The sequence below is a fragment of the Sceloporus occidentalis genome, unplaced genomic scaffold, assembly GCF_023333645.1.
Source record: "Sceloporus occidentalis isolate IW3139 unplaced genomic scaffold, rSceOcc1.0.p SCAF_2, whole genome shotgun sequence".
NCBI lineage: Eukaryota > Metazoa > Chordata > Lepidosauria > Squamata > Phrynosomatidae > Sceloporus > Sceloporus occidentalis.
In genome coordinates this window covers 184,474,048-184,492,221 of record NW_028316982.1, presented here as the reverse complement: position 1 = coordinate 184,492,221, position 18,174 = coordinate 184,474,048, and the positions used below count along the sequence as shown (strand labels likewise).

General features: G+C 37.5%; 1 protein-coding gene across 1 annotated transcript in view; it reads left to right on the top strand.

Moving 5' to 3' along the window:
• The window catches only part of MAP3K15 (mitogen-activated protein kinase kinase kinase 15), an 89,275-nt gene that overhangs the window by 37,019 nt on the left and 34,082 nt on the right, over positions 1–18,174 (top strand). Inside the window, exons 6-12 of the mRNA XM_089511706.1 lie at positions 925–1,093; positions 4,087–4,193; positions 11,321–11,491; positions 11,742–11,854; positions 13,759–13,918; positions 15,621–15,771; positions 17,858–17,965. Coding sequence (XP_089367832.1) covers positions 925–1,093; positions 4,087–4,193; positions 11,321–11,491; positions 11,742–11,854; positions 13,759–13,918; positions 15,621–15,771; positions 17,858–17,965 — 979 coding nt within the window. The remainder of the gene's footprint in view (positions 1–924; positions 1,094–4,086; positions 4,194–11,320; positions 11,492–11,741; positions 11,855–13,758; positions 13,919–15,620; positions 15,772–17,857; positions 17,966–18,174) is intronic.

The window sequence follows — 18,174 nt, the reverse complement described above, 5'->3', positions numbered from 1 at the left end:
AGTTTGTTGTTGTTGTGTACCTTCAAGTCATTTTTTGACTTAAGGCTCTCAGAGCACTGTTGGACAAAGCAAGGGAATTGCCTCAGGCAACAAATTCAGCAACAGTTCCTTAGCAGATCTTTGTGGGGCTGCTGACAGTTCCCCTCCCCAATTAGAAATCAAAGGAGAGTGTCTTGTCAATCCTGTTCTCCTAAACTGGCCTGCTAGCCTTAGATATGCCATCCCCAATGTCAAACAATGGTTCAACTGGCAAACCAGTACAACTTCTATGTGTGATACATAGGGGGAAAGGGGCACACCATCATGTCCTTCATCTCAGGCAACAAAACATCATAGGCCAGCAGTCCTGCTTCCTACTCATTTCATACTGTGATGATAAATGATTGACTGCATTTAATATACAAAAAGCAGACCATTTTGGGGGTAGTATTGTTGAGACTTCAGACAGTTACCTATCTTCTGAACATGCGGGTTTTGAAGAATAAAATATATTTCAGAAGGTTTTGTGTTGTCTTTGTCTCCTCCATTGTTATCATCACCACCACCACCATTATCATTATATCTCTCATCTATTCTTTAATAGAATAAAATGGTATATGAGTCTTTCCTCTGAGAATGTGGATCAAGGTCAGGTTGAGATGTCCACATACAACTGATCTCCCCTTCACTCCATTCATTTATGGTCCCCATTATGACATCTGCAGACAGCCTCTAAAGTAACCAGACAGAAGACACAGCATCTCTATGCTTCTGACGTTCTGAAATAGTTTTTAATAACAATATTTGCCATCCTTGCAGGTATCCATCAACAGTGATCATACCATGGAAATGAAATTTTACTGTTTTGTTTCCGCGTTTGAGTTAAAAACTGGTCCTACAGCACGATTTAAGTGACATATTTTCTAACTATGCTTAATTTTTTAGTACATATTATAAAGAAACTCTGTTAAATGACATCAGAAAAGCAAGAGTGAAATACCAAGGAGAAGAATTGGCCAAAGAACTGACTAGGATTAAACTTCGTATGGATAATACTGAAGTCTTGACTTCTGATATTGTAATCAACTTACTTCTGTCATATCGAGATATTCAGGTATATTACTTTTGTTATAAAATACATAAAGCTCATTTGTTAATATTATTTTAGCAGGTTTTTCCAGCAGTTTATTTCAGTTTTTTTAAAAGGACAATTCATTTGCAGTATTTTTATGTAACATGGGACTTGCAAATTGAAAACTACTTATTTTCTTTTTTTAATTTTTAAAATTTTATAAATTAAAAAAAGACATTATACAAACATATAGACTGAACATTTCAAAATTCATATTACACAATAATATTTTATCTGAATTGCTTTCTTCTTCTTGATCTTCTTCACCCTTCATTCTTCTTCTCCTCCTCTTCTTAATTTCGTCCATGTAACTTCCCTTTCTCATTCTCTTACTCACTTTCTTTTTCTTTCACTTTCCCTCTGATCCTTCTCTCTCTATCTTTTCTAACCTCCTTTCATTCTCCTCTCCTGCTCTACCTTCCTTTTCTTTCATCCTATATTTCATTACTCTTACCCTCAACTACATACCCTTACCCTCAGCTATATACACTCCCTCTTCTACATCTTTTCCCAATGCTCAACTTTCAGAAGAGGGAAAAAAGAAGAAAAAGATAATAAATTTCTTATCCTCACAAAAATCTTATACAAATTTATAAAAAAACCAAAAAAATCAGTAAAGAATAAAGAAAACATAACAAAGCAAAACAGACAAAAACATTTCTTTGTTCACTTCCTCACTTTTTACTTCTTCTATTCCAGAAATTCTTTTGTGCCCTCCCTATAGTCTCCCATTATACCTCTTTGCCATTGTACTTCACTCCTATACTTTCCTTCTTAATACCGATCTGAATCTCCACTTAAGTCCATTTATTTACTTCTTATTTCTCTGTTGTTCTAACTGTAATCTTACATTTCTACTCTGAATTCATAGTTCAACAACCATTTCCTTAAATTTAACCTGTGACTTTAAAGAGCTAAAACATCCTAACATACCTTTAATAAATCAATTTTTATTCCTTTAATGCTAAAATTGCCATGTTCCCCCACTGATCTCCCAAGAATTTAATTACCATATCCCAATCCTTATAAAATTTTTCTAGTGTATTCTCTTTTAATAATTGGGTTAATTTGTCTGCCTCTATGACATCATACAATCTCCACATCCAATCCTCTTTTGTGGGTATAAACTCCTTTTTCCAGTTTTGTGCAAACCGATTCTAGCTATAGTGATCAAATAAAATAATATTTCCCCAATTTTTTTTCAAGATCCTCATCCAACATTCCCAATAAGTAAATCTAAGGCCTTAATTCTATTTTAGTCCCTAGCATTTTGTTAATTGTCTTATTGATCATATTCCAATATTTTGCTGCCAATTTACACTTCCACCAACAATGGAAGAAAGTTCCAGAAGATTTATTACATTTCCAACAAGTATATTTTGTATTTTTGTAAATTCTAACTAATTTATCTGGAGAGATGTACCATCTATAATATAATTTATACCAGTTTTCTTTTACGTTTTGTGATACTGTATGTTTTAATCTTCTTGTACACATTTTGTCCCATTGATCCATATTTATGGGGTGTCCAATATCTATAGCCCATTTTACCATCACTTCTTTTACTACCTCATCCTCCATTTGGGATTCCAGCAATTTCCCATATAACCTCCCTATCATTCTTTTCTTTTTTCTTAATAATATTTCTTCTAATTCTGTCTTATTTTCTGCTATTCCTTGATTTTTTGTATCTATTTTAACTCTTTCATAAAGTTGTCTATATTGAAACCATCCGAGATTAAATCCTTTGTCTTCTAGTACTTCTTGTTTTACTATTTTGAACTCCCCTGTTCAAATCTTTATATAAACACCACTTTCATCTCTATCCATTTCCTTTCTATAAAACGCTTCTTGTGGTGATAACCACATAGGGATTTTGTTCATTATTTTGTTCTTATGCTTTTTCCAGAGCAACAAGAGGGATTTTCTTACACAATGATTATTAAATATTTTATTAATTTTTTCTTTATCATACGCAAGATATGCAAGTAAACCAAATTTAATTCCCTCTCCTTCTAATTTTAAAAGTCTGTTATCTTCTAATTTTAACCAGTCTTTGATCCATTCCAACCCACATGCTTCAAAATATAATTTGAGATCAGGTAAAGCCAATCCTCCTCTATCTTGTAATATTTTGAATCTTACTCTGGTTTTTTTTTTGTCTTGCCAGATAAATTTTGAAATGTCTTTATGCCATTCCAGTAAAGGGCTTTTGGTTAATTATAATAGGTATCATTTGAAATAAATAAAACATTCTTGGTAATATGGCCATTTTAATCACAGAAAATCTTCCTTAAAGAGAGAGCTTTAAATTGTTCCATTTAATTAAATCTTTTTTTATTTCTTTCCAAAATTTTGTATAATTATTATCATATAATTTGTTAGGAAAACTACTTATTTTCAAATCTGAGTTTCATTTAATGTTTCCTCCTACTCAGTGCCCTTCAGTTTGTAATTACACACACTGTAACCAAAAGATAATCTGTAAGGTGGCTTTCCAAAATTTCACTATATTCCTGTTTCCAGGTTGGCAATAGAATAATGATTGAAGAGAAATGTCAACTAGAAGGTGATTCTTTATTCTCAGGCAAGGAAAGATTATTTTTAGGATTGCATTGGTTTATAAATCTTGGACTGCACAGAATTGTGTTTAATCCTTGTAGTCAGAGTATATTTTCCCCATAGATTTAGTTCTAAGATTATGTGGTCATTTAGAAGAAAGAGAAAGCTTGAAAAATTACTGTTTGGACTACAGGTCCTAGAAACATCCACTCCACATGGTCACTATCCATACTGGCTGGGGGACACAGAATTGTAGTGCAAAAAAGTAACCTTTCTGAGCACAGGAGAAAGACTATATGCATCCTCCATAAGAGTTGTGGTAATTTTTAGCCAAGTTAGACACTAAAAATTATGTTCTGACTGATTTTTGCTTATTAATACTTACTTTAATTATCCTTTTAAAATGTTATTAGGACTATGATGCTATGGTAAAGCTGGTTGAGACACTGGAAATGCTCCCTACTTGTGATCTGGCAGATCAGCATAATATCAAATTTCACTATGCATTTGCACTGAATCGGTAAGATTAAACCCTGATGCATGCATTTGTGATCATTAGAAAAGGGGAATCAGTCAAAATGGCACTTACGGTTTAAACTATAAATGCAACCACAAATTGATACATTAATTATTTGGAAAATGGCTGAAAAGTCCTTTTCTGCTCCCTGCTTCTTTCTACTTAGATTGCTAACTTTACAGCCACTGCTAATATATATTTTAAAACCTTTCTTATTTGAGGAAAAACTCTTTGAACTTCTTTCTACAGATGTTATTAGATCCAACTTATTGGGATTACAGTGTTCATGTGTATAGCTTTAACAGTGTTAGTCAATGTAACAGAAACATATTTTTAACACTGAGCTATTGAATAACATCTTTTGAACAAGGTTGTGAATTTTTTTTGGTATTGCAGGCTGTGGTAAATTGATCTTGTTAAAAAATAAAATTGACTAGTGCCAAGGAGGGTCTTTCAGTCAGCAGTCTCCTTGTAGGGCACGTTCAGAACTTTGAAGCATTCTGTTATTTCAAACTATTGCTAATTTTGTCTGTTCATTTATGCACTAGTTCTCCATTTGCACACTAGTGATGGGCAATTTCCTTAACTTGCCTTGGATTGGTTCACAAATAAGCCAGTCTACTTCTTGGAGGTGGGTGAAAGGAAATTGCTGATTTCTTTACTGTCCAGTTTGAATTCTTTGTTGCAGGGGTAGTTAGACTTCAGGCTTATGGTGTCTACTTTTGTGTTTAATAGACTGCCAGGATCTGAAGCCTGATGCAAAAGACGTATGTTTAGGGTTAAAGAATTCTTAACCCAGTACCAGAACTGAATGCCGCTTGCAATCCTTATTCACAAAACACTTGGATTTTGCCACTCCCTGATCCCCAACTCATTTCCCCAGTACAGTGGAAAATGGAAACAAATGGATTAGAAAGCCTTATTGATCACATCATATGTGTGAATGTGGCCCTTGTCCTCCATCATATCCTGGATGTTGCCTTTGTGGCCAAAAGGGTTTTGGAGGAAAGGAAAAAGAAACAGGAGCACCTGGAAATATTATGTGAATCATTTGTAAAACTTAGAGACATAGCTCTGTTATTTTAGATTATCAGCATGCAAAGGGATCTTGTAGCACCTTTGAGGCTAACTGAGCAATATATATTGTAGCATAAGCTTTCACAGACTTGGTCTGCTTTCTCAGATGCAGCTCTGAGGAAAGAACTGGCAAACCACCTTTAGATATTCCTTGCCTAAGAAAATCAGTACGAAAAATTCATAGGGTTGCCTTAACTTGACAGTGACTTGAAGCACAAGACACACACACTTGTTACCATGACAAATGACAGTTGCTGTGACTTTTATGGCAGCATCCTTCTCAGTGGCTCTGAGTGAGGATTGCCCTTTGGAAGTGTTGTGAGAGGGAAGTGACTGCCTTCCAAAGAGAAATTTTTATCCCTTCTCAGGAATTACCCTTAAGGAATTATTAAGGAAATGGGCAACTGATGTATTTATGAATACATAACAACAATCCCATTTAGTTTTCTGACTGGCCAGTGCTAAAAATGCTCTTGTCACTGTCATGCTTTCCACATGTTATTTCTCTCTGGTCTCACTATCAACTATAGCCCTTTGACTATATACTGTATATCTACCTGAAATTCAGTATAATTCTTCAAGCATTTGATAAAGGCTGCATCCACATTGCAGAGATAATCCAGTCTGACACCACTTTAACTGCTAAGGGTCAAAGCTATGGAATTCTGGGAATTGTAGTTTTGTAAGACATTTAACCTTTTTTTTTTCCAGAGAACTTTGGTGTCACAATAAACTACATTGACCAGAATTCCATAGCCTTGAGCTTTGGCATTTAAAGTGGTGTCAAAGTGGATTATTTCTGTAGTGTGGATGCAGCCAAAGTGGGATACAGTCCACCAAAGTTTGTGCTGTAATAAAAGTGTTAGTCTTTGAGATGCCATAGGACTCTTTGTGTTTTAGTAACAACTAAAAATATATTAATAATTGCAATAATAAATATTTGACATTGACCTTTTTTGTTCTTAATTTGCAATTCTGTTTTTTTCTACACACCTATTAAAACAGCTTTCTGTGACTTAGGGCCCAAACAGACAGGTCAAAATAAAGCTGCTTCAGGTCACTTTGGAGGTATGCTGTTTAAATGACACCTTAAGTGCATCTTAAGAGGCCCAAAGCTGCGCCAAAGCTGCGCTCTAGTCCTTAGGACTAGAATGTGGCTTTGGTGCGGCTTCCAGCCTCTTAGGACACATGCATCATTTAAACAGCATACCTCCAAAGATTGCTGTTTGTGGATAATATAGGTAATTACTTTGCATATAATTTTTTCTTTGTTGAACATAGATGCATGCCACAATTAAATAAATCTTTATACCTACACTATGCTCTGTGTTTACCTTACTGGTTTGCTCATCAGCCAAGCCTGTACAAAGTGTTTCGTTTGAGAAAGCTAGGGAAAATTACTGTGAAGCACTTTCAGTAATGTTTTTAAATTATTCAATAATAAATAACTAAAGTTTCATTATCATAATACAACATAAGTTAGTAGATCACAATATGAAAATGGTATGTGTGCTTAAACACCATTTACTTTGTGAATGTTTTTGTCATACTGTAGGCTCAGCTGTCCTGTATTTTCATTACTGTGCAGTCTAACACTGAGGTCATGTTGTTTCTGTATGATAACTTGGGTAGTAAACTGTTGGTGACAGCTGTTTTCAAGCTGAAGTCATAAGCTAAATATTATCTGTAGATGAACATGGTGAAAAGATGGTCAGATTGACTGCCAGGACTACTAAGAGCCCTTTTCAGCTGTTAGCTGAACAAAAGTGTTGACTAGTTGAACTAGCTGAACAGAAGTGTTGACTAAGAACAAAAAGTGTTGACTAGCAGGATTGCACAAATATCTTGTGGTGGCTATAAGCACATTATATTTCAATCTAAAGAGACAGAGAGACTTATAAATACAGCCTTTCTTTCTATATAAATCTCTTAATCTAAAAGAAACAAAAGAAAAACTCCATGTGATCATGTTGTTTTGCTTATGTATAATGTTATACTCTCCTAACATATCCAGGTGGTGAGAAGTGAATGCCTGTGTTTGGCTTCCATTGGAAGAATGTTACTGGGAAATTATAATATTTTAGTTTATTATACAGGCTAAAAACTGCTAGATGTGTATCTTCCAAATTTAAACATATGCTTAATTTCTACTGTGCCTTCTTAAAATCTCTAGGGGAGACTGATCAGCACCATAATATTCTGATAGATCCAGAACTTAGTTCTCTGTCTCTTCCTCTTGGATTTAGATTGGTCTGTTACTCTTTTTGACTCACCAGCTAATTCTGCAGCATCTTTAGGCCCATGTGGGGAAGGTTACCCCTTCATTCCTTTCATTCCTAAATAGACTATTTTAATTGTCACATGTTTAATTGTCATTTTAAGGGGGGGGGAGGGAAGAGTAGGTAATTTGTATAATGCATTGTTATAATTTTAAAGTATAAGCTGCTCAAATTGTTTGTAACAGAGAAGTGGGACAGAAATAAAAGTTTTATTTATTATTATTTATTATTTCCTTTAAGGTATTTGAGAATAATACAGAAGGGATACCATACTATGAAATAATAATAATAATAATAATAATAATAATTTTTGTTTGTATTTTCCCACCTCTCCCGACAGATCGAAGCGGGATTACAACTAATGCATTCTATACGATAACAATTACAATAAAAGTTGTCTAAATTTCATAATTTAAAACACTATATTATTTAAAAATACTATAATACAATATTAAAATGTATCCTTACATCCTGAGGTGGAATTATCTTCAATTCTCTATAGAATCAGGAGGTGAGTTTTCGTCAGATCTTTATAGAAAATCGGGAGGGTATGCTCGCCAAAAGAGATCAGTTTTTAATGCCTTCTTAAAGGCGTCTAAGGTAGGGATGAGTCGGATCTCTTCCGGAAGGTTGTTACAAAGCGTGGGGGCCATAGCTGTGTATGCTCTTTGGGAAGTAGTTGCTAGTCTAACTTTTATATGATCCAATACATTCTTCCCAGTTGTTCTGAGAGTGCGGAGCGGATTATATAGGGAGAGGCGTTCCCTCAAGTAACTCGGGCCCAAGCCATGTAGGGCTTTAAAGGTAATAACCGACACTTTGTATTGTGCCTGAAAGCTAATTGGCAACCAGTGTAAAGATTTTAATACAGGTGTTACATGGTCTGAACTGGAAGTTCCAGTGACCAACCTGGCTACTGCATTTTGAACTAATTGAAGCTTCTGAACTTGGTACAAAGATAGCCCCATGTAAAGCACATTACAGAAGTCTAAATGAGAGATTATTGGTGCATGTATGACAGTTTCAAGGTCCTTTTGGTCCAGGTAGGAACGCAGTTGGCGTGTCAGCCAAAACTGGTACCAAGCACTCCTGGTCATGGTATCCACTTGAGATGATACTGTAGAGATGAGTCCAGGAGTACTGCCAAACTGCGGACTTTGTCCTTTAGGGGAAGTGTGACCCCATCCAGGACTGGATGACAAAGCTCTGTCCCTGGACTTGGGGTACCTATCACAAGTACCTCTTTTTTCTCTGGATTAATTTTGAATCTGTTTTACCTCAACCAGCCCATTACTGACCCTAAGCAGGCATCCAGAGGAGAGATGCCATCCTTAGTCACTGTATCAGTCGGAGACATAGAGAGGTAGACCTGGGTGTCATTCCTAGATTTAGTTCATATAACTACCAAAGAAAATAATGTTCTGGCCCCAATTAACTCTGTCTTTTCCAGACTCATAACCACACTATGGCTTCCACCAATGTGGAATCCCATATGTATCATTCCACACCTACCCAACAAGCGGGCTAGGAGAATTGGTTTCTATAAACTGGCAGATGGGTCAAATGGTGCTCGGACCGGGACCCATACTGGGCCAAATGTCTTCAGTGATAACTAAGAAAAGTGAGGACTTTTCATTCCATCAAATATAGTTGGAGTTCATTTCTTACCAAATGGAGCCTCACAGTTGCTGAAGGTCCACAGGTGCCAGTTGATGTTCAAGATTCAATGCATGCTACAAATAGTGTGTTGGGCTTTGTCTGACAAATGTGGCAGCTGTTTACTGCCTCTCCAGAAAACCACACATTCCTTTACATCCAAGTAACTCTACATTGTGTGTACAATTATATTGGATATTGGATATTGGAGTTGTATGTTGATTTGACAATGTGTACACAACTTTAGTTCCACTATAAATGGCTGTTGTTTGGTCATCGTCAGCATGTAGATAATACGATGTAAGACAACTAGAGATTTCTGTTCATTCTATAATTAAATAACATGGGATACATGAAAATAACTTAATGTAATGGGGTTTTCTTGAAATTGGGCATCTATTTGTAATCTGTATAGATGTATTTCTTTGTGGATATTACAGTATTTTGACACACACAGACTAATGCTTTGCACAGTGATCCTGTAGATTATTCTTAGATTTATTATCTTTTTATTGATTCCGAAGCTGAGACAATATTTCCTTTTCAAGATAGGAATGGAAAATGTTTGCACGCCACTGACTTGTCTGACATCACAAATAGAACTGTTTTAAAATATAAGCATCTTTCCTAGATACCTTGGTATCAGCAGCTCATCAGCCGATCAGATAACTTATTTGAACTTTGTTGGAGATTAACAGGATGTTTTGAAGTGGCTTTTAAGGTGCAAAGTGATGTTTGCTTTTTACTTGCAAATAGTTTTCTTCTATTCACATGGATGTGTCATTTTTATGTCAACATGGAAAGTGAGTTTTATGTTCATTTAACCGAGATTTGCATCTCCATTTATTCAGATAGGGACTCAAAGTAGCACTCTTAATGGAAAAAAAACCTCCATAACGTTCAGCATGCTGGATTCCTTTGCTTTTGTTTGTCATTATAACAGGCAATTTGATATATTAAAATCTACATGGTTTCCAACATCACATAAGATGTAATAATATTAAAAAACCACCCAGCAGTGATACCTTTATTGGGATAACCAAAATGTACAATATACATGTTGCAAGCTTTGGAAGCTCCACTGGCATCTTCAGCAGGCAAGGTGTTAAAAACTTTACATGGTCTTTAACACCTTGCCTGATGAAGAAGCCAGTGGAGCTTCGAAAGCTTGCAACATGTATATTGTACATTTTGGTTGTTTCAATAGAGGTATCACTCTTGGGTGGATTTTTTATTATTATTACTGGATTTGCTCTATGGTCAACACGGCGACCCTTGGATGTTTTCTGGATAAGATGGTAAAACATATTTTATATCATCTGAACTTTTAGGTTTTAGGTGACCTAGGCTGCATCCACAGTGCAGAAATAATCCAATTTGACACCACTTTAACTGCCATGGCTCAGTGCTATGGAATTCTGTGGATTGTAGTTTTGTGAGTCATGTAGCCTCATCAGGGAGCTCTGGTGCCACAACAAACTACAAAAAAAAATGATATATAGTCAGCCACTTGCCGTCCGTGGATTGGAGGATCTGTGGGGTGCTCCTGCCCCATTCTCTCAAAAGGTTGTGTGTGCAGGTTGTGCACTGCCATTAAAACCAACAGGATTTGAGGTCCCACCATTTTTGGCATCCGCAAGGGTCCAGAATGGAACTCCAAAGGGCCAGCTATTTCTTTGCAGACACGAGTGTGGTGGTGCTGCTGGGACTGTGGGGTAATGCACCTCCCTAGCTTTCCCTAGTTGCTCATCCCTGCAATAGTATGTTATGTTTATATGGTTTATGTGTTTGTGAGGGAGAGAATGAGGAGGAGACTGAGGGAGGGAGGTTGCCTAAATATGCTGCATCAGACTTATTTTGAGTGATCAGAATTAAAAGGAAGAGAGGTATGAGAATTCACATTCTTTTGTGTATGTTTTACATAAAATCTATGTCACTTAATGTTCTGGAGAATTCTATTTTAAAGGGGAAATTCTATACATTGATATCTATCATTGGCTCCTGCTGATTAATCAGAATTATTAAGTTTTTTTTCTATGTTGAAAAAGTATATTGGGTGTATTAAATTGCGATTTCTCTGTGCAAACTAATATACACAATTTTCTGCCTGAATTCCAGAAGGAACAATACGGGTGACCGGGGGAAGGCACTACAAGTGATGCTACAGGTTCTGCAGACATGCGATCATCCCGCACCAGATATGTTCTGCCTCTGTGGGAGAATCTACAAGGATATATTCCTTGATTCAGATTGTAAAGACAACAGTAGCCGAGACAGAGCCATTGAATGGTAAGCACTGTATGTTCCCAAAGCTGCTACATCTATACTGTAGAATTAATACAGTTTGATACCCCTTTAACTACCTTGGCTGAATGTGTTGATTACAACAACAAAACAACAACATGAATGTGATTATTATTAGCTGCCTTGAGTCTTTATATTGGGAGAAATATATATATATTTTTCATGACAAGTTAAAGTCTTGAGATGTAGCTTTTTGCAATTCTTTTCTCTTTTTTGTTAAATCTTGTTCCTGCAGGTATCGTAAAGGGTTTGAGCTCCAGTCAACTCTATATTCTGGAATCAACCTTGCCGTCTTGCTCATTGTTGCAGGGCAGCAGTTTGAAACTTCCATGGAACTGAGAAAAATAGGTGAACTATATGATAGCAATACTGCTGTTGTACTGAAGTTTTTTCTTATTCATCTGGGGACTTTAACTTTACAGTCTACTTCCAAAGGTTCCAATATATGATAGAAATCCTATTTATTGGGTCATTGTGAAGCATATGTGAATATCCTATCATTACTTGTCCAGACATATCTCAGTTAACAAAGCCTCTGAGACCAAATCCCCCCCCCCCCCCCCCCCGGCATGCCTCTTTAGTTATGCTCAGCTTGCCTTTAAAAAAAAAAAAGGATAGATATTGAAGTATGGACACCAAAATCGAAATCAAAAGAAAAGTGGAGGCAAGTAAAAGGGGGAAAAAATCATCTTTAGATGCATTTTGGAAGAGGTCTTCAGATGGCCCCTTGAGTACATTCAAAGCTTACCTGACCTGGTTGTTCCATTACACATGTGTGTATTCTTAGGTTTGAGTAAAAGCTTTTCTGAAACATATTAAACTACTTTTCTTTTTGTGGTTTCTTTTTGTGGGGAGCTATCGAGTTTTTTTTCTATTTGTTTCTGCTTCTGTACCAAATTTTTGGTTAAAGAAATAATGCCCAGGAACGTATCTATTTTGTTGACCAAATTATACTTGCGCTGTACATTTCTTATAGGTATTATAATTTCCACTATGAACTTCTGAAAAATGAGGTTGTCTGTGGTTAATGACTTTGACCTAGGGATGGAAGGAACATGCTCAAGAACTTGCTGTGTTTCTTCCACTACATCAATGTGGGTGCCCTTTGGTCCACATTTCCATTGCATCAATCTTCTTTAGCTCTTCCTGCTCCTGACCATCTAAAATCCTGTGGATCAGGCATCCACTTGGATCATTCCCTCCCAGTGTAAATAATCTTGTTCAAAGGACAAGGAAAACATTTGTAGTCTCACCCGAGGAAGGAATTACTGTATCAATAATCAAATAAAGGCATTTTTACTTTCTTTTATAAAATGGGGGTGGGGTGAAGGAAGAGATTTTCCAAGCATCCACAAACCCTAAAAAGCAGAATTGTCCGCAACCCTCTGTCTTAATTTTGCACCTTCCTTAAATTGACTCAGCTAGGACTCCCCCATCCTCCTTACCCTAGATTAACCTATTTCTCATCCCCATAAGCCAAGAAGGCAAGAGAGGGCAGTCCAGCAAAGAGGCTAATCATTGTGGGCTGTGCTCTGGTAGTTAGTTGTTGTTGTGTGCCTTCAACTGCATAGTGAAAATATCTGCATTACCATAAACCATCCACCAGAACACTAATGGCAAGACTATAGCCTGCCAAACATTGACAGCCTTCCTCCTGAAGTCATGTGACATTCGAAAATGGGGGAAGTCAGGTGAATATTTTGGAAGATGATAGCCTACTGAATTTCACCTACCTTCACCCCTGGTGTCACATGGAGCGAGTTTGTATGGGGAAGCCCCCTTATGTGACAATCCAGGATTGGATGCTGAAAGGCTATACCCTGACAGTCCTTGCCTGCTTCCCCTTTCCCCCAGTGTTGCATGGGATGAATAGGTGGGTAAGCAGGATCCTTGCTGCTGGAGACTGTCTCTTCACTGTGAGGCTGACAATGGGGTGAAGATTGCTTAAATTATCCATTGTGGGAATGAATAATGCAACACAGCATATCTCCACATGTAAACTTATGACTGATTTGCTCTTAAAATAAATGCATGAAGGAAGAATGAAATCTGTCCCATTTTCTCCTCATGATAATTTAGTTGTAGATAAAGAGCTAATGTCTCTTTGCACATTTTGTAGCATTTTCTTCTGCCTAATACTCTCTGACGTCATGTTCCCTATGAGTCAAAATGTGTACCGTTATCCTTTTAGTCTTCAGCTGAGGGTTATTGTATTCCTGTATTAACATAATTTTTTATGTGAATTTACCAAGGTGTGCGATTGAACAGTTTGCTGGGAAGAAAAGGGAGTTTGGAAAAAATGAGCAATTACTGGGATGTTGGGCAGTTCTTCAGTGTGAGCATGTTGGCCAGTGACATTGGCAAAGCTGTGCAAGCAGCAGAGAGACTGTTTAAGCTGAAACCACCCATTTGGTATGTATCATCACGTAATTAAATCTCAAAGCTCAGGGTTTGGTATTCTTTATTGCATAACAATGATGATAGTGGCAGAGTGCCAATATTTGCATTCTCAGGAAAAACCAAAAATGAAATGAACAACTCACTGTAAAATGAAGTGGTTTCAGTGCTTCTCTATGATTTGTATGGGAAGTCAGGCTGCAGTTCAGAACACATCTTGGGAAAAGTTCCTTTTTTGGGGCTACAGCTTCCAGAATCACTAGCAGCACAGCCAGTATTGGCTATGGGATTCTGGGAGTCCAAAGAAATTTGCTTCTCCAAGCTCTTCTTTAGAACTGTACTGTCCTTTTCTTCAACTCAATCTTTAAATTGTATATATTAGAACACGTAGAGAGATCTTGTAGCACCCTTGAGACTAACTGAAAGAAATAAGTTGGCAGCATGAGCTTTTGTAGACTAAAGTGCATCTGACTAAAATGCATCTGAGGTAGTAGACTTTAGTGCCCGAACAGACAGGCCAAAATAAAGCTGCTTTGGGTCACTTTGGAAGTATGCTGTTTAAATGACATATGCATCTTAAAAAGCCAGAAATTGCGCCAAAGTTGCATTCTAGTCCTTAGAACTGGAGTATGGCTTTGGCATGGCTTCCAGCCTGTTAGGCTGCATGCATCATTTAAACAGCATACCTCCAAAGTGACCCAAAGCAGCTTTATTTTGGCCTGTCTGTTTGGGCTGAAAACTCATGCTGTCAACTTCTTTCATTCAGTTAGGCCCAGTACAAGCAGGCCCTTTAGGGACACCCTTGTCATGTACTAGGGTTACCTGGGGGCAAAGCAACCACACGCCCCGCAACCCTAGCACGTGGCCAGGGCATCACCGCTGTGCAGCGCAGTACAGACGGCGTGCGTAGCAATGATGTGATGGCTGCGCCGCATCCAAATGGCGCGGCACAGCTGTGACATCATTGCGCTGTCTCCAGCACTTTGCGGTGGTGCAGGTAGGCTGCAAAAAGGAGCCACTTCTGTGCACACCTTTTTTACTGCATTGCTGTACTGCGCAATTTGGTTGCTGCGGTACTGCTGCGCAGCAACGAGAGGCGGCTCCTGGCTGCCTTTTCCTTGCGCTGTATACTACACCTTAGTTTCAAAGGTGCTATAAGATCTCTCTACTTACTGATTCTATAGACTAACACGGCTATATCTTTGAATTCTGTACTAGAACATGTTGTGGAACCAGTCTGTCATATCCCTAAAGTACACAGACATCTGTTCAAAGGTTCAGTTGAGTTCCAATAGCCTACTTGTGCTTCTTAGCATGATCAATATTTTAAGAGATAGGATTGTGGTGAGGAACAGATCCTGAAAGAGTTCCTGTTCTCTAAGTACTGTACAGTGCACCCGCATCATACGCGGGTGCGCTTTACGCGGCTTTCAATCTACAGATAATGTAATTTAGTATTCAAATTTTAAGTGTAAAAATGCAGAATAGATTCATGTTTTTTTTCTGTCTCTGTACAGATGTTCATATGATAACTAAGCTCAACACTTAATTTAAATTACAAGTTTAAGTCTGTCTACAGCATGTTGAAAGGTCCTTTAAAAAAACAACATTGTAAACTTGGTTTCCTAATCCATCCAAAAAAGCTTGTTTTACCATTAATTTAGAGAAAACATTTGCTATTTTTGGGTTATTCATTATTTATTTGCTGTGATTTCAGGTACTTGAAGTCCTTAGTGCAGAACCTGATGTTAATTCAACGTTTCAAGAAGCACACCATAGAACACTCTCCTAGACAAGAGAGACTGAACTTCTGGTTAGATATCATTTTTGAGGCAACCAAAGAAACAACTAATGGCTTGAGATTCCCAGTAAGACTCTGTAATGTGCAAGCTGTTCTAGAATGCATTTTGTAGATTGGGGCTGCAAAGGAAAATTGTGGCATGGTGTTTGGAGCTGTCATGTGAACTAGCACATGTTTCTTGGGCTAGCTAATGTGGGGAATAGGCAGTTATTTTTTCTCCTAGTGTGCCAGGGACTGGTATTGTATTTATGTCCATTGGCTACGGTTGGGTCTTTGTTTCCTGGGAACTCTCCAGTGAAGGGCCACTATCAGTCAAGGGACTGCCACTTTGAGTAGCACTGAACTAGATGCTAGAAATATGTATAAACCTATCATATATGCTCTTGTCTGCATGCTTACCAGGCAAGTGAAGTGGGCCTCAGTAGCAGTGGTGCACCTTATGGCCGGCTCTTTTGCTGCCAAAGCTGTTGTGTGAGGAAAATGCCATATACCTTATAGCTGGTAAACCTTGTTCTGTCATCAATGTCCTGTGGGTCTTGCCCCTGCCCATTTAGAAAAGTATCAGCTACTTTGAATTTAAAAATATATGTTCTTCCATATGTAATAACAGCTGCACCATAATATTGTTTAAACTAGCTAAGGAGCAGATGTGTTTTATATAAGCAAAGGAAATGTTAAACAGTGTTAAACACTGAGTAGTACATATTCATACATGATGCTTCCAGATGTTTTTGTACTACAGCTTCCATCAAGTCAGCAACATGGTCAGTGATCAGGGATAAGGTGACTTGTAGTCCAAAACATTTGAAGGGCACTAGGCTGTGCTGCTGTTTTTCTTTATTTATAGTATTGTTTGCAGTAGCCCTATTCAGTAAGCTTCCTTGCATTTGTGCTGAGGCTAGTAGTACAGGTGGAGTCTCCATTAATCAAAATGCTTGGGACCAGAAATGTTTTGGATTTCAGATTTTCCAATTTTGGAGTATACGTAATGAGATATGTGGGAGATGTGACCCAAGTCTAAACTTGAAATCCATTTATGTTTTACATGCACCTTATAAAATACCCTGAATGTAAATTTATACATAATATTTTAAATAATTTTGTGCATGAAACAGGCTTTGTGTACACTGAACCATCAGAAAGCAGAGGTGTCACTATCTTAGCCACCCATGTGGATAGTTTGGATTTTGGAAGATTTTGGATTTCAGAATTCTGGATAAAGGATACTCAGCCTGTGGTGGTTCCCCACAAGTGCAGTATGAAGCCATGGGCTAATGTGAATGGGAAGACCATCACTATAGTGGTGAACAAAAACCCAAGGAGAGCTCAGAGAAGGGTTTAAAGGGGAGCAGAAGAATGGCCTTATGAGGTGGCACTGCTTCCCTCTGCCACTTAGGACGGTGGGTGACTCAGCTGGCTGGGCAAGCAAGCTCAGTGAAGAAGGTGCTTCCCTCTTCATGGGATACAAATAGATCACCTTCTCATTTTGTCTTTGTCCACCTCCCAAGGGCTACAAGAGATGAAAATGTCATTTTTGCAGGCAAGAACAAATACATTTACAATTTTTCTCCTGCTGTCGGTTGTGGTTCCATATATTTATTTTTGAACTGCTTCATTTCTCAAAACTGTTGATACCTCCCTGTTGTGTATCATGACTACCTAACAAATATCACACAGTTTGCTATTTGTATATATAAGATGTGGGCAGGATATATCCCTCCAGATGTTGTTGAATCACAGCTTCCATGAGCCCTAGTCAGCAGAACTAATGGTAAAGGACAATGGGAGGTGCAATCCTACAATTTTTGGAAGGCTACATCTTGCATATTCTGGCATATAAATGGGTAAAATTGCAAATTATACAAGAAACTTGAAGAAGGAGTCAGTACAGAAAATTGTCTGAAGGCTGGTTGTATAATGAGTTATCCATTTAGTGATTCCTGAAGAAGGTAAAATGTATCATTATTGTAAACAAATATGTAGTGCATCCTAGACATCTTTATTTCATAGTAAATCCCACTAAGTTTAAGAGGACTTAGTTCTTAATGATCTTAGGATTGCATCCTTTGAATTAGCACTGTGCTGCTCATACTGCAAAGTCTATGCTATGGCTGTGATTAGATTTCACTGAACAAATCTGTGTTTTCTTGTAGGTTTTAGTAATAGAACCAACTAAGGTCTACCAGCCTTCATATGTTTCAATCAACAGTGAAGCAGAAGAGAGAACTGTTTCCCTTTGGCATGTATCTCCTACTGAAGTGGTAAATTTAGTCTTGAATTCTCTTTGCTTCTTTATTTTAATCAACCACATACTAACTTCTCTGTCAAGAGTGCTTACAGGATGCTTCCCAAAAATGTTGTGGGATACAGAGAACATCTTCCTAACTCCCAAGGTGGGAAGACTGGGATGTTAATAGTAAGGGGGGGAAATACATGGGGACTAGTCTATTTTAGGTCCAATATGAAGGAA